The sequence below is a fragment of the Ceratosolen solmsi genome, unplaced genomic scaffold (assembly GCF_000503995.2).
Source record: "Ceratosolen solmsi marchali unplaced genomic scaffold, CerSol_1.0 scaffold27, whole genome shotgun sequence".
NCBI lineage: Eukaryota > Metazoa > Arthropoda > Insecta > Hymenoptera > Agaonidae > Ceratosolen > Ceratosolen solmsi.
This window is the reverse complement of record NW_011948426.1, coordinates 2,689,730-2,703,741: the sequence shown is the minus strand read 5'-3', so window position 1 is coordinate 2,703,741 and position 14,012 is coordinate 2,689,730. Positions and strand designations below refer to the sequence as shown.

Genomic DNA, 14,012 nt, shown 5'->3' with positions numbered 1-14,012 from the left:
TTATGTTGCCAATAAAAAGCGAATACAATATTATAAAGTAAATTGTAAAGATGAATCAAAACGTTATAATTCAATTTAAGATTAATCGCCAATTGAGGCTCCTAAAATCAAAGTTCCTCTTTATCTTTTACCATAACAATGTCATTTTCTTCGCTCGCAACTGCATCTTGCATTATCATCCATTCTTTTCATTTTATTGACAAAAGTGGATAAAAATAACGGGATAAATAATAATGCATATTATAATAAAAACACCACAACCACAAAGAACATAAAAATGACGTAGTCATCACTATTACGGTAAAGTTTCTTGTCATCGTGAACGAACGAATACAAACTTCCCATAAATACATACGACGCACGTACACGCACGCACGCAATCACGCACCCCGTTACACGCAGACACGCACGCACAGAGAGGGAGAGAGAGAGAGAGAGAGACTTACACAACAGAAAGCAAGAAACGCACATAAATACATACACGACGTAGTATACACGTACGACATTCATTACGGTCATTAACGAACTAACTGCTTGTGATTGAAATTGTAAAACTTAGCGGCCGAAGCACGTCGGTCCATGCTTGGAGGAATGTTCTCGTTCATGAAGAAAACGTCGCGCGTGAGACACAACCCGGAATCGGAGGGCATTTATTTGAGTGATCTGAATGCGGACGAGCTGGATCCGGAGGTCGCGGCTCTGTATTTCCCCTCGTCCCATCGTAATCCGGGAGGTAACGCGACTAAAGGTATCACAACTTTCCCATTGCTTTGGAATTTCAAGCAACTAGACTATTAATCTGCATTAAAATACATTTTTGTTTTTTATTTTATTACTTTTGTTGTCCCGTAAATTCAGGCTTTTCTCGCGCTCGTCATAGCTTATCATTCATGTCTTCATTTTGCAAGGATGTTTGTTGCTTGAATTGTAGTTATCTTGAGCTTTTAGTTGCTTATATGCATTTATAATCTTTTCTCATACTGATTCCATATTACACTGTTTGTTATAACTTTTTTTTTATTCAATTTATACCATATGTAAACATTAAAGCATTAATTTCTGTTTGTACGCGAATTCGTATGAAATTCAAGCAGCGTATGTGCCGAATTAATATTATGTGAATAAAACTAATGTAATCGAGCATTTACAGCCAACAAAATATTTTATTAATAATTTTCTTATTTTCTTTGCATTAAGATCTCATTGAAACAGCTAAGGGTTGAAAACTTGCTATCCTTCTGTGTGTATCTAACGATACATATACGTATATATATATATATATATATATATATATAGTCAAGTATATGTAGTACATTGAAATCGTATTATACAAAAAAATACAAATTTAACAGATAATTATCAAATAAGTTACAAATTTTTCATAATTGTTAAATATACTGTTCCAATCAATGGTACGAGCAATTTATATTTTTATCGTAAAACCATTTAGATTGTTTTGTTAAAGGTACTTGATTAAATATTATTTATTCATGATATATAATTAAATAAATAATTAAGATTTGAGAGTGTAGCTTAAAAAATTAATTGTTTGTAAATTGATCGAGCGTGTCATTGATTGATATCGTATAAAATTCGTAATTCTCTTTGAGCATAACGATCATTATTTTTCACTTTATGCCTGTAATCTTTTTCACTTTTTATCGTAAAACCAATTTATATTAAAATTTCACTTCCATCTATTTGTGCTAGTAGCAGTTGTTGAATAAATTTCATTGCCACTCGTCGTACTTATTTCACACCGAATTGTGTCGATGGTTCATCTCGGTCTTATCTAAGCTTTTATCGCTTTGTAATTTAACTATGTTTTTTTTTTTTAATCCCAAGCTTGTGTTAAATGGTGCTATGTGATCCTATAAAACGGCGATTGCTCTCGCGAAATGTCCGAATGAAAGGACGCATATTTCATTAGAGACTATGTAACTCATTGTTTCGAGAGCTAAAAAAACGGGCTTAAAAACATTTAATTTTTATGGAAAAGCGCGTTGATGACGATCGAAGCGCTATGAATTGGCTGGGAAAGCCACGCGTGGCCTGCCACCTCTAAATCCTAGATCTCGGATGTTGCGACAGGTGGTAAGACGGGCGACGAGGAAGACGCGGAATCGGGCAACGGACCCTCGCTCCCCCAGAGTCCGAACAGCGTGGAGGGGGCGATAGGCGGTCCCAAGTCCCTCGACAGCGACTTCGACGAGTCGACGACGAAGCACCTGGAGCCGAGTATCGAGGTCGCGCTGTCGCTCTGCGGTGGCCTCGGGACTGGTGAGCACGAGCTCACGGAGGAAGCTTTCCAGCGCGGTGTGTTGCGCTACGAGGACGCCTGCGCCGATCCCAAGATCTTCGAGAATCCGAATCTCGTTGTCAAGGTCAACGGCAAGTTCCACAGTTGGTCGACCGCATGCGCCATCGTGATGACCTTCGCCGCGTTCCAGAGGCACCTGCCTCGGGCCACGCTCTCGAGCCTCTATGACGGGGGCAAGAGACCGAGCGACTCCAAGGCCACCGAGACTGGCGCCACCGGCGGTGGCTACAGTTCCTGGTTCTCCTGGAGACGCTCGAGCCAGCCACCGAAGAAGTCCCCGAACTCGAGTTTTGGCAAAAGTGAGTGGAGGCTTTATCTTTACAATCGGGTGCAATTTCTCTTCCACCCGACGATTCGCTGAATCGACACTGCATCAGCAAACTCAATTTGCCTATCGGTCCAATAATCATTTAATTAGATGATCAAAGCCCATTTGCGCGAATCCATTGGATAGCAAAATGCAAGCCACCTGCAAACCAAGAAAGTCCAAACATCATTTATTATGCACATGTAATTGTTATGTTCGTCTCATCGCTATTGTCGTTACTTCCGTCAATTATAGAATTCGATATAATATGACCCGACCATAATATGACCCAACCTTACTTATCGACCATTATTAATGTCCTCCACTTACAGATGACGAAATCTTAGCTGAAACGCCAAGTGAATTGAACGACAGTGAACCGCTTATTTGTAAAGATAACGTTCCGGATAATAAGACTACCGTAGATATTAGGTAAGTTATGATGATATTTGATTGTAGTTTTAAGAAATGTAGCTTTTTCGCTTACCGTCAACGTCATGAAATTGTCTTTAAAATTATTAACAATAAATGTCAGTAAATCACGAGGCGAATAAATTACGGTCGTAATAACGTGCGACGACTTATAACCTGGGAGTGGAGTTCCGTACCTAATTTGGTCCCTCGCGTTTGCATTCCAGCGACGAGAACAGAAACGTTAACGACGAGCGCATCATCGACATGACAAACAGCTTGGAGAGCTTAACTACCAGCCAATCGCTCGTGAATTTTAGCGACGCGATCGAGGACAAGCTCGAGCTTGCATTGCACGACCTCCCAAAGGACTTGGACCCCGAGAACCTAAGTGCTGGAAACGTGGACTTCCCGGAGGTGCAGCGCAGTCGCACCGGTATCGACATACCCCTAAGCCCCAAGAAACTGAGCGCGATCACTCCTCCAGCTCCCGTACCCAAGAGACTCCATTACGAGGGCAGCACTCAAAATTACCGGAAGACTCTGAGGCTCACCTCCGAGCAAATCGTGAGTCAATCCCTACTATCACCAATACCTTAAACTATTTAAACTTAAACTCGTATGTGTAAGCGTGTAAGCGCCTGGGGTCCAAGGTCACCAAGGCACGGCCTTTATAATTCGGCGATTTTTTTTTTTTATCCACCTTAGCTCCCCAAGCCCATTAGTGGCACGTTAAGATAGCGCGAGGATTTTTCCTTTAAAAAAAAAACAGCATGAGCTTGGTAATGGATAAGAGAAAGAATTTTCGTTCGTTTTATTGTGCGCAGGCGAGCTTGAACTTGAAGGAAGGCGTGAACGAAGTGGTCTTCAGCGTGACAACGGCTTATCAGGGCACAACCCGGTGCAAATGCTTCATTTACAAATGGCGCTGGGACGACAAGATCGTCATCTCCGACATCGACGGTACGATCACCAAGTCTGACGTGCTCGGGCACATACTTCCCATCGTCGGGAAGGATTGGGCCCAGTCGGGTGTCGCGCAGCTTTTCACGAAAATCAAAAACAACGGCTATAAGCTACTGTACTTGTCAGCGAGGGCGATTGGACAAGCGAGGGTCACCCGGGAATACCTGAAGAGCATCAAGCAGGGCGATTTGTCCTTACCCGATGGCCCGCTTCTCCTAAATCCGACCAGCTTGATCTCCGCCTTTCACAGAGAAGTTATCGAGAAGAAGCCCGAGGAATTTAAGATCTCTTGCTTGAGCGATATCAAGGCACTGTTCGCCGAGGGCTCGCAGCCGTTTTACGCCGGTTACGGCAACCGTATAAACGTAAGAGCCTCTCTGTCTCTGTCTGTCTCTCTCTCTCTCTCTCTCTCTCTCTCTCTCTATATATATATATATATAGAGAGAGAGAGAGAGAGAGAGAGAGAGAGAGAGAGAGATCGTGATAAAAGCTCGCTTCGAGTTTAAAAATTAAACAGCCCGCGCGTTATAGTTGACTTTCACACGATAATCACCTAATATTTTCCTTCCCAGGATGTTTGGGCTTACAGAGCAGTCGGGATTCCAACGACTCGAATCTTCACGATTAATCATCGCGGGGAGCTAAAGCACGAATTGACTCAAACCTTCCAATCTTCGTAAGTAAATTGGCATCATTTTCATAACCGCTAATGGAATAATTCAGCGATTCTCATTTTTATAATAATATCAACCTCTTTAACCATCCAATGTTATTTAATAATCTTTAATCGTTGCAAAGACGTACCGTTTTTCTTTTACATTTTTTTCTTTCAATCGCAATTTAGATGTTTTCAAGCGCTGTTTTGATCAACGTTTATAGCTCTCACATTTTCGTTGACCGAAATTTTGATAAGTTGCCGCTTGATAAACGACCGTTTTTGCTTATATGATTACAGCTACTTTTCTCAGAGTAATATCGTGGACGACTTGTTCCCACCGCTGCCAAATCAACCACAATCTTATCCAACACCGTTGAGCCCATGACCGTATGTTAGAGTTCCCAGAATGAATCGTAAAATTCTTTAACTTTCGCCGATTATCATGTCTTTCCTCATCTTCTGCAGTATAAACGGCCAAACTCGATAATTTACAATCGTCTCCTCCCAATGTTATATCGAATATTTCAATCAGACTAACGATAAAAATTATAATTTTTGTTAAGCCAGCTCGTTTAATTTATCCTAGAAGCTTGTCGATTATTTAGACTTACAAGCGACAATCGACGAGATCATTAAAAATTGCTTTTACAAAAGTGTGTGTGTGTGTGTATGTGTGTGTGTGTGTGTGTTTTCGTTACAAAATAATACGACTCAGGAAGAGCTAAAATTTCCAAGTATCGTTCTAGCTTTTATTAATACGCATTATCTTACTTAATTAACGGTCGAATGTACTGCATAAACAAGACATGGATAATTATAAGCCTATTGATGAATCTATAAAATATTTTAACAAATCATAAATAATTTATGATTACGAACACGCAGTTGCTTTTTGTCTGTGCGCTATGATTTTTTTTTCTTTTTCTAGGTTTTTGCATCAGCTGTGTGCTGCTTGATATTGCATTAAAAAACAAAACTTTCTCTTCAATCTCTTTGAATAACCGAGTTTACAGTTAAGACAGCTAGCTTACGAGTAGTGATAGATTCTTCTAAACAATCTCATTTATCATCATTTAACAAAATGAGTTCAATTCAATACTAATGCGCTTTGTTACATAATTCTGCTCCTTTATAAAAAAAAAAAAAAAAAAAAAAAAAAAAAAAAAAAAAACTTCAATACTCACATAATCGGTACATTATCTCAAGTTTTCCAGGTTCGTTAGAGAAGCACACTTTGGCAAATGCACAAGTAGTAAACTTAATTATTTTTCGTTGAAATTTCATCTCACTAATGATTAATATCATTAAAACTTAAAAAAAAAACTTAATTAATATACCGCGTTAAAAGCAATATATTGCGAATGAACATATTGTTAAAATTAAAAATATCAATTCAATAATTCAAATTCTTAAAAAAAAAAAAATATTTTCTATATTCCTTGTGATAATATCATTAATTTTAAAGAGTTTTTTGGTACTTTATTTTTCATAATGATTATATAAAAAGAATTGTGAATTTTCGCTGATAGTTTTTTCTATTCCCAGCCGATTCGGATTATTTTAATAATCGTATCCAATTAAGTAGCTATTTAAATTTATGCGCATTGCTGTGTCTCGTTAGAGTATACCTTACTCAACCTATACCTTTAGTACTGTAAATATTTCAATTTTTAAATTGTAATTATTGGAATAACATCCTCGAGTCTATTGACGATGTAAAAACGTTTTAATAGTGATATCGATTATATAACGATAACTAAAGAAATGTTTTATAAAATTCATTATAAACAAGTATCAATGTTAATAAAATTGCTATTACTATTCTATCAAGTCATTAATTTAGGTTTTTAAGTTTTTTTTAAATTTTAGGTAATTTAAAATTTTGTATCTTATTTTTAAGTTTAACGCGTGATTTAAATGGAAAATTATAAAAGGGATTCGACTTTAATTATGTTATTATCGAATGAGATAACATTTTTTTTTTCTTTTCTTTTTGTAAATAAACTATATAATTTATTTCACACATAGATTAAACGTGTCTTAAACAATATTAATTCGCAATAACAAAAAAACAAAAACGAAAAAAAAAAAACGATAAAAAAAGGAATAATCGATTAATATATTTTTCGTTGGAATTAGCCTTAACTAAACATTGATTTATTTGGCTAAATAAAGTCGTAAAGTGTACCTATGAAATTTATTTCATATAAATACTTTCACAACTCTTCATCGACTGGCAACGTAAAAGCTTTGGCAAAGAGGTATAACAAACCTGGTTAACCATCACGAAATAAAAATTTGCTTAAATAAACTTGCGCAACAATCCCAAAATTACGCTCTTGATTAAATAAGTTATTATTATTTTTTTTTTCAGATACTCAAATATGAGTTATATTGTTGATCATATGTTCCCGGCACTTCGTGAAGACGCAGCCGACGAATTTAGCAACTTCGCTTATTGGCGCGAACCCATTCAGGAATTGCCGAAACTGGAAACGCTCGATGTGCAAAATTAAGTCAATGACGATAATTGATAATATATGTGTTACCCCGACTTTTGTACTTCAAATAATATAACGTAGCTTTATAAGGTTCAATTGCACATGTAGGGCAACACGAAAAGCGATTTTTCAAGAATATTGCGAACGGCAAGTCAGGAGAAACTCCTTAGATTCTTTGAATTATTTCAAATTATTAAAAAGTATAATGATATACATGTATAATATCTCACAAATTTATTCCAATCGTAATAAATCAAGTAGTCTTAGATAAGTAGATAGATGCAAAAAAATAATCGGAAACTAGCCAAGAGCAAAATGATGTTTTTACTTTTTCAATTGATTTTTCCCGCTGTTTCCGCTTCTTTTTTATTTTTGCAATCGTTCACGTGATAATAACACTAAGTATTACCAGTAAATAGAAATAACCACGATCGACGCATGTCTGTGAAACAGTTAATGATATTTTGTTCATGTAAGTGACGATTGAAAGATTCTAGTCCTGGTCAGTGATTCGCTAATTGACTTATGTGTAAATGTTTCGTATTTGATATATAGATAATGTGCGTCATGTTTCAGTGATTAATCCGTTTATTAAGCTTATCAAAAAGTAATAAACATGAAAAAAGAAATATACAAAAAAATAAAATAAATGATATGACGATGGTGTTGAGCTTGATTGAATTAAGATTTTGATACAATAATAAGCAAAATGAGTTAGCTATGTTATAAATACCGTGAATTCAACAATAACAAGATAAATGACTATCAATAGTCTCTCTTAGATTTTATGATTATTTTCTCTCTCTCTCTCTCTCTCTCTCTCTCTCGCGCGCGCGCGGTAGCATTCCAAAATGTCTGTTTCTTGGGACAAGGATAAATAGTAAGCTTCGATGAAATGTTATATTTTTATTAGTTTTAAGTAGATGAATATGTATATGTATTTAAATTTCCTGTCGTTATTGCTCTTGTATACTCGTGTATTACTGTACATTAAGATGAAAATTTAAATCGTACGAAATTATTTGTTCGATTATCGTTGTTTTCGTTTCTGTACCACGTCGTTAGTATATATAAAAGTATATCATTTACCAATTTTTAGCAAACATTTTTTTTTCTTTTTTATATAATACTTTTGTTTTACTCTTTGTTGCACAATTTTCTCAATGTTATATTTTTATTAAGAAAACAAAAACAAAACAACAACAAAAAAATATTAATATAACAAAAAATCACCATCTTGTATACATTCGCATTAATGCTGTATTTTTAATTCAACGTATATTCAACTCTATTTTCAAAAATCAACTTAAAATTCTCATAATTCATTAATAATTATGTAAGTAGAGTTATGCTATTATATATTATGTCGTTATTTAAAAGATAATTTATTAACCGAACTTTGTAAATCTTCATCAAATTGATGAAGTATGAGCGGTAATTTCTGATTACAAGCTCCCATCATTTTTTCTTTAAGCTATAAGAAATTTCAATAAATTACAAAATAACTAAGTGTTGTACCAAAGAAAACTTGTCGAGAATCAAATAAATTTAGATTATTAAATAAGATAAAAATAACACAAAATAAACAAAACAAAAAAAAAAAAAAAAAGAAATTCAGTGTAGCACTGTAACGATCGATCAAGAGCTTAATCCAAAAAATTATACTATGTGCTTTATTAAAATCGAAAAGTCGCTGCTTTAAAATGGAAGATAATAACATTTTTTGGATATTTCAGTTACCTCGACACAGTGCTCGATTAGTACCTAGTTGTTTTATGTCGTTAACCAACCATAAGCGTACCCATGAGAATCTGTGCAAGTTTAAGAAAAAATTCGTTCCTAGAATTTCTATAGTCTAACTAAGTACTCCACCGTCATGTAAATTTCAAATTATGTACAATAGGAATTTCTTATACAGTCGAATGTTTTTCTTTTGAAGAAGAGACAATTTTGTTATTGTTTAGTTATATTATTTCTTTTTCTTTTTTTACAATTTTCAATATTCTTTTTTTACAAATAAAAGAAATTCAGTTCCTATACAAGTTTTATTTTATTTTATAAACCTTAGTTAAGTCATCCATATGACTATGTACGTTCACTTTAAGGCATTCCATAAGATCATGAGCATACTTTTGTACAATATTTTTATAACTCCTTATAAAATAGTTCTTAACGTCTATTCTTCCATTATGTTTTCTTCATTTTCTTTCGTTTCATTATTTTCAGCAATATTTTCATAGCCTGTAGTTTTTGTAAAGACTCCTAGGGGAGTCAGCTTGAATTTGGCCAAGGAATGTCCCAAAAGTTTCTAAATACAAACACATATTATTATTGCTTTATAAGGATATTGCAATAGAAACGAGTAACAATTAATAGGACCGTTAAGTTTTTGGGCGTTCTTCATGATCAAATACATTTAAGATTACAATTTCTTTTAAATCAAACATATAATATAAATATTCGACGGATAAAAAATATTAAATAACATAGAATATGTGTAACGTAAGTATTACATCTTTAATGGTTAAATGAAATTGAAATAAAATATCATTAAAAATCAGGTTAAACGATGTCATTGCAAAAAGTAAAAAAGGATAACTGCGCCGCAACACTTTCAATTAACAAAAATATTTAACTAGCAGTTTATTATGAAACCACTGTACTTATGAAATAAATATGTGAAATATAAACCGAGTTGCTTTAAGGTACTTTGTTTTCAATAATGCGCATCTCTGGAGAATTTCATGATTGACATTCTATTGTTTCTTTGCTTCTATCATTTTTTTTTTAATTTAAAGAACCAATAGCATATATATAGTATATATAATTATTTATAATTATGGAATACACTTACAAGTATGCTGGCCTGCTCGGGCGTTAAGGTCTGCCCATTCGCGCAAATGGTATAATCCTTTACAAGGGTTACCACTCCCTTCTGCAATGACGTAGGCATACCTAATTGTCTTAAATGCGGTTCTATACTGTGTGGAAAGTCCTCCAATGGTCCAGCGGGCAACTCTATCGTTACAGACGTGCGAAACCCTGAACGTGCATAATCGGTTTGCTCGTAATCTCTCATCCACTTTAATACCTAAAATTTCGTATGGCTACTATAATTACATTTTCTTTAATACGCGACTAACTTATATTACAAATCCTTAATAAAACTACGTCAATTGGTAGTGGACACGACAGTCGTACATTTGTCTGATTTTCATTTGTGAAAAACAAGCCACATTGTCCTGATAATTTTGACGCAAGTTTTGATATACCATCCGCAATCTCCGTTTCAGCGCTTTTGCCTAAAGCCAGGGCAATAATTTTATTTTTGCCAAAGAAAAATCTACTGCCCGTCCATTTGCCTCGAATTTCTTTCAGCGTATTATTTCGCATATTATGTACAGAGAATAAGACGATGGTGCTATATTTTTCCACGCACGTCCTAACATCTTCAATTATGTGCTGCTTCAACGTCAAACCCTTTTTACTGGTTTTCGTAAGTGAAACTGTAAACAACAAACAGTTGTATTAAATGCAAGTGACATTAACCTCAAGTCTTGGATAAATACAGTTACGAGCGTACAGCGGTAGCTTAACAAAATCGTAAAACTTACTTTTCTTATCCCTCTTTGATTTCGGCATTCTCAATAGTTCTATTCGTCAATTAAATACCAATATATATTATTTAATAACCTTATGTAATTAGCGTAGTAAACGCATCGGCATAAATAAATGGCTTCACCACGTGTTGGACGTCATTGAATAGCCAAAGTCGTGTCTGCCGAGGGGAAGGCTTGGGGTTAGGTTACGTTGGATTTAAGTTTGAATAATGGCGGCGAAATGTAGACGGTAGTCGACGTACGGAGGAGATTATCGCCGATCGTACCTGAGAAATCCATTCTTTCTAATTATGTCTTGCAAAGATATTTAAACATTAGAGATAAATCCATAGCTTTCATTTTTATATCGTATATATATGAAATTTCAGGAAGGCCACTCGCTACTCAATATAATGATAACTCAATAAATTTCAAATTATTAAATTAAATTAATAAAGTAAAATACACATTTAATATACGTACGAGTACGGGCTTTAAGCAATCATTATAATTACGCACGAGAGAGCTTTATAATCCTTTGTTATCATTAAACTTCACTTAAATAAGTGTCTTCAATAAGTGTCTATCACCCGTCCGTCCACATCGACGATGTCCATGTCGAAGTGCTCGTTACGTGCAATGTCCGATAGTGAATTAGAGACGTTGCAACTCTCTTTAAAAAATAAAAAAAAAACAAATGAGGGGTGGGGGTGGGGGTGGGGGTGGGGGGTGGGGGGGGGGGTGGGGGGGGAGGGGAGGGGAGGGACGATATCATTATCTTTCACCAGACGCTTGTTAGTCAACTGGTATCGTGACTTCACGAGTTTACAATTCGAGCGGTCGAATGCGAGCGAAATAAGCGCACCGATTTCCTGTTCATTTATCGAGCGCAGCAACTATTTTTGCTTGTTTGTTTGCTTGTTTTTGTTTTTGTTTTTTGTTTGTTTTTTGTTTTTGTTTATTTGCTTGTTTGTTTCGAAAAGACGATGGATGTGATCAATGAGTTTGGCAGAGACTGGAGGCCTGGAGCTTCCGAGGTGCGGCGCCCTCCCAACGATCGGCAGTTCTCCGCTGCAATCGCCTAAAGTGACGAAAACGTGTTTTGGCGGGCGGCCTGTGAAACGAAACACACAGGCCACCACCGTTGACGGCATTCACGGCTGTGGAAAAGAAAAGAGCGCGAATCAGCGCGACTCGCGCTAAACGTCATCCGCCGGGCCAACTAACTTCCGAGGTCGACCGACGACGTGACGCAATAGGCCCAGTGTAATCGCCAACCCCATAGCTAGCCAGGAGCCGCCCGCGTACTATGAAAAGGCTCTCCGAGGATCCGCTCGCACCGCCCCCGCAGGTGAGCAATGATGCCCAACGGGGCTGGGGGCCCCGTGTCGCCCGACAAAGCAAAATAAAGATGATCGCGCTAGCGCAGCCCCGTGTGTCGGGCCGGGGGACGATGGAGGCCGGGCTCTCGCCGACGGGCTCGATGAAGCTCCGGAGGACTCGCGCGGCTGAACAGCAGAAGCCGAGGCCGAGGCAGCCCTGCGCCGAGCGCCAACAGTCATGCTTACCCAGGAGGCAGCGGCAGCGATGCGTCTGCCTGCCCGGGAACTACGCGCCCGCTCAGTTCCCGGCCGTCTGGTCGGAGCTTAGGTTTGTGTTGTCTCGATGTTCATCTAACCATCCCCTGCGATCCCAACCCCACATCGTACCTCGCGATACCGCGATACCGCGATACCGCGATACCGCCATACCGCCCCTACGTCCTCTCGTCCAAGGAGGTTAGGTCGCGAACTATTAGTCGGACAGGTTGACTTTGGGGCCAAGTCTAACGCACCCTCACCTTTTGCACCGATTGAATTCCGTTCGCATAACGCGGACGTAATTTAGTCGAGCAGCTATTTGATTAGGAAAGATCGCCACTTACTTTCAAGTGCGAGGCGATACAAACAAAAAAAGCAAAAAAGAAAGAAAGAATAATTATAAAATGTGATAATAACCGAAATGAAAGAGGAAAAAAAGAAAGGTGGTGGTGGTGAAGGGGGGGGGGGACAAGTACGAGTTGTTGACCAATTGATATTGGAATGGGGTTCCTAGCATAAGTAAACTCGGTTCAACTTAGTTGCTTAAGTCTTAAGTAGTGGCTCGGCTGTCGGCCATTTTGGGCAATAAGCGAACGAGCGAGTTTATCTCGACGTAGCGGGACTCTCGTTCGGCAAAACCCACCACGTAGCGTCCGCTGCTTCCAACTCCTAATGTCCTGCGATCGCGATTAAGGTCAACGCAGCAGCTCTGCGATGGCTCGATACGGTGCAGCTCCGAGCGGATCTTCCCGGTACATCGGGCCATACTCTCCGCAGCGAGTCCCTACTTCAAAGCTCTGTTCACGAGCTGCCTGAACCCCGGCGCCAAGACCGAGCTCGTGATACCCGACGCCCCGGCCGACGTCTTCTCGCTCATACTGGACTACGCCTACACGGGCTCTTGCCGCGTCAACGCCGAGAACGTGGAGCGCCTCCTGCCCCTCGCCGACCGCTTCCAGGTGCTTGGTCTCGTCCAACTCTGCTGTCAGTTTCTGCTCGGCGAGCTCAAACCCGACAATTGCTTGGGTATGACATTCGGATAAGCGATATCTGCCTCGAGACGGCAACTTTGAGACTTTTGGGAAATTGAGCTGCGAGCTTATGAGTATGGGATGGAGCGTTAATTTTCGAGATTTCATCCTACGAACTTTAACCAACGAATGCTTGGCGGCTACGCTATTTTCCGTCATAATCTCTGCTGTCAAACGCTACGATAATCGACAGAATTATCGACGCGATTGACAATTAAATGCCCAAGCTTTCGAATTCCTTCGATGCTCCTTTATCATTGCTTCTCCATCCACGAACTCACGCTCCCTCGATTCTCCTATGATAATTTTCTTATATCCGTGTCGTCGATATTGTCGTGATATTTTATCGCAGCGGATAATCCTTAATCATTGGAAGCTTTTTTGCTATCGAGATCCCGTGGACCTGGACTGGGTAAATAATAATATCTCGTCACGATAATTACTAATGGTAATAAAAATGGAAAATTTCATTCGCATCGAGTCCTCAGCGTCTGGGTCTCGCGACGCAAATAAGCTTCGAGACGTCGATCTCATTTTCCTCATTATTTCTCTCACACCTCATGCTCGCGAATACCCTCAAATTTCCTCGATAGGCATTTACAAGTTCGCTCGGCACTACTTCTGCCGTGATCTGGAAGA

General features: G+C 38.1%; 3 protein-coding genes across 7 annotated transcripts in view; 2 read left to right on the top strand and 1 right to left on the bottom strand.

The window, feature by feature from the left end:
• The window catches only part of Lpin (phosphatidate phosphatase LPIN), a 25,729-nt gene extending 17,800 nt beyond the window's left edge, over window positions 1-7,929 (top strand). For 2 of the 5 annotated variants that reach the window (XM_011500742.1, XM_011500741.1), the window contains exons 8-14: window positions 560-748; window positions 2,092-2,619; window positions 2,960-3,059; window positions 3,266-3,605; window positions 3,866-4,369; window positions 4,577-4,680; window positions 7,037-7,929. In XM_011500742.1, the coding sequence (XP_011499044.1) occupies window positions 560-748; window positions 2,092-2,619; window positions 2,960-3,059; window positions 3,266-3,605; window positions 3,866-4,369; window positions 4,577-4,680; window positions 7,037-7,178 (1,907 nt within the window). In that variant the 3' untranslated portion in view covers window positions 7,179-7,929. Of the gene's footprint in view, window positions 1-559; window positions 749-2,091; window positions 2,620-2,959; window positions 3,060-3,265; window positions 3,606-3,865; window positions 4,370-4,576; window positions 4,681-4,959; window positions 5,050-7,036 lie in introns of all 5 variants that reach the window. The other 3 variants (XM_011500744.1, XM_011500743.1, XM_011500745.1) reach the window with 3 other exon arrangements.
• Window positions 7,930-9,175: 1,246 nt separating this feature from the next.
• RpLP0-like (ribosomal protein LP0-like) lies at window positions 9,176-10,963 on the bottom strand. Its single transcript, XM_011500739.1, has 4 exons — window positions 10,778-10,963; window positions 10,365-10,669; window positions 10,018-10,254; window positions 9,176-9,471 (listed from the first exon to the last, which is right to left on the bottom strand). The coding sequence occupies exons 1-4, from the start codon at window positions 10,803-10,805 to the stop codon at window positions 9,340-9,342; spliced, it is 702 nt and encodes a 233-aa protein (XP_011499041.1). The 5' UTR covers window positions 10,806-10,963; the 3' UTR covers window positions 9,176-9,339.
• Window positions 10,964-11,760: 797 nt separating this feature from the next.
• Window positions 11,761-14,012, top strand: part of LOC105363314 (kelch-like protein 10) — a 6,516-nt gene continuing 4,264 nt past the window's right edge. Inside the window, exons 1-4 of the mRNA XM_011500981.1 lie at window positions 11,761-12,113; window positions 12,192-12,412; window positions 13,037-13,368; window positions 13,967-14,012. The exon at window positions 13,967-14,012 is cut by the window's right edge and continues 68 nt beyond it. Of these exons, the coding sequence (XP_011499283.1) occupies window positions 12,072-12,113; window positions 12,192-12,412; window positions 13,037-13,368; window positions 13,967-14,012 (641 nt within the window). The 5' untranslated portion in view covers window positions 11,761-12,071. The remainder of the gene's footprint in view (window positions 12,114-12,191; window positions 12,413-13,036; window positions 13,369-13,966) is intronic.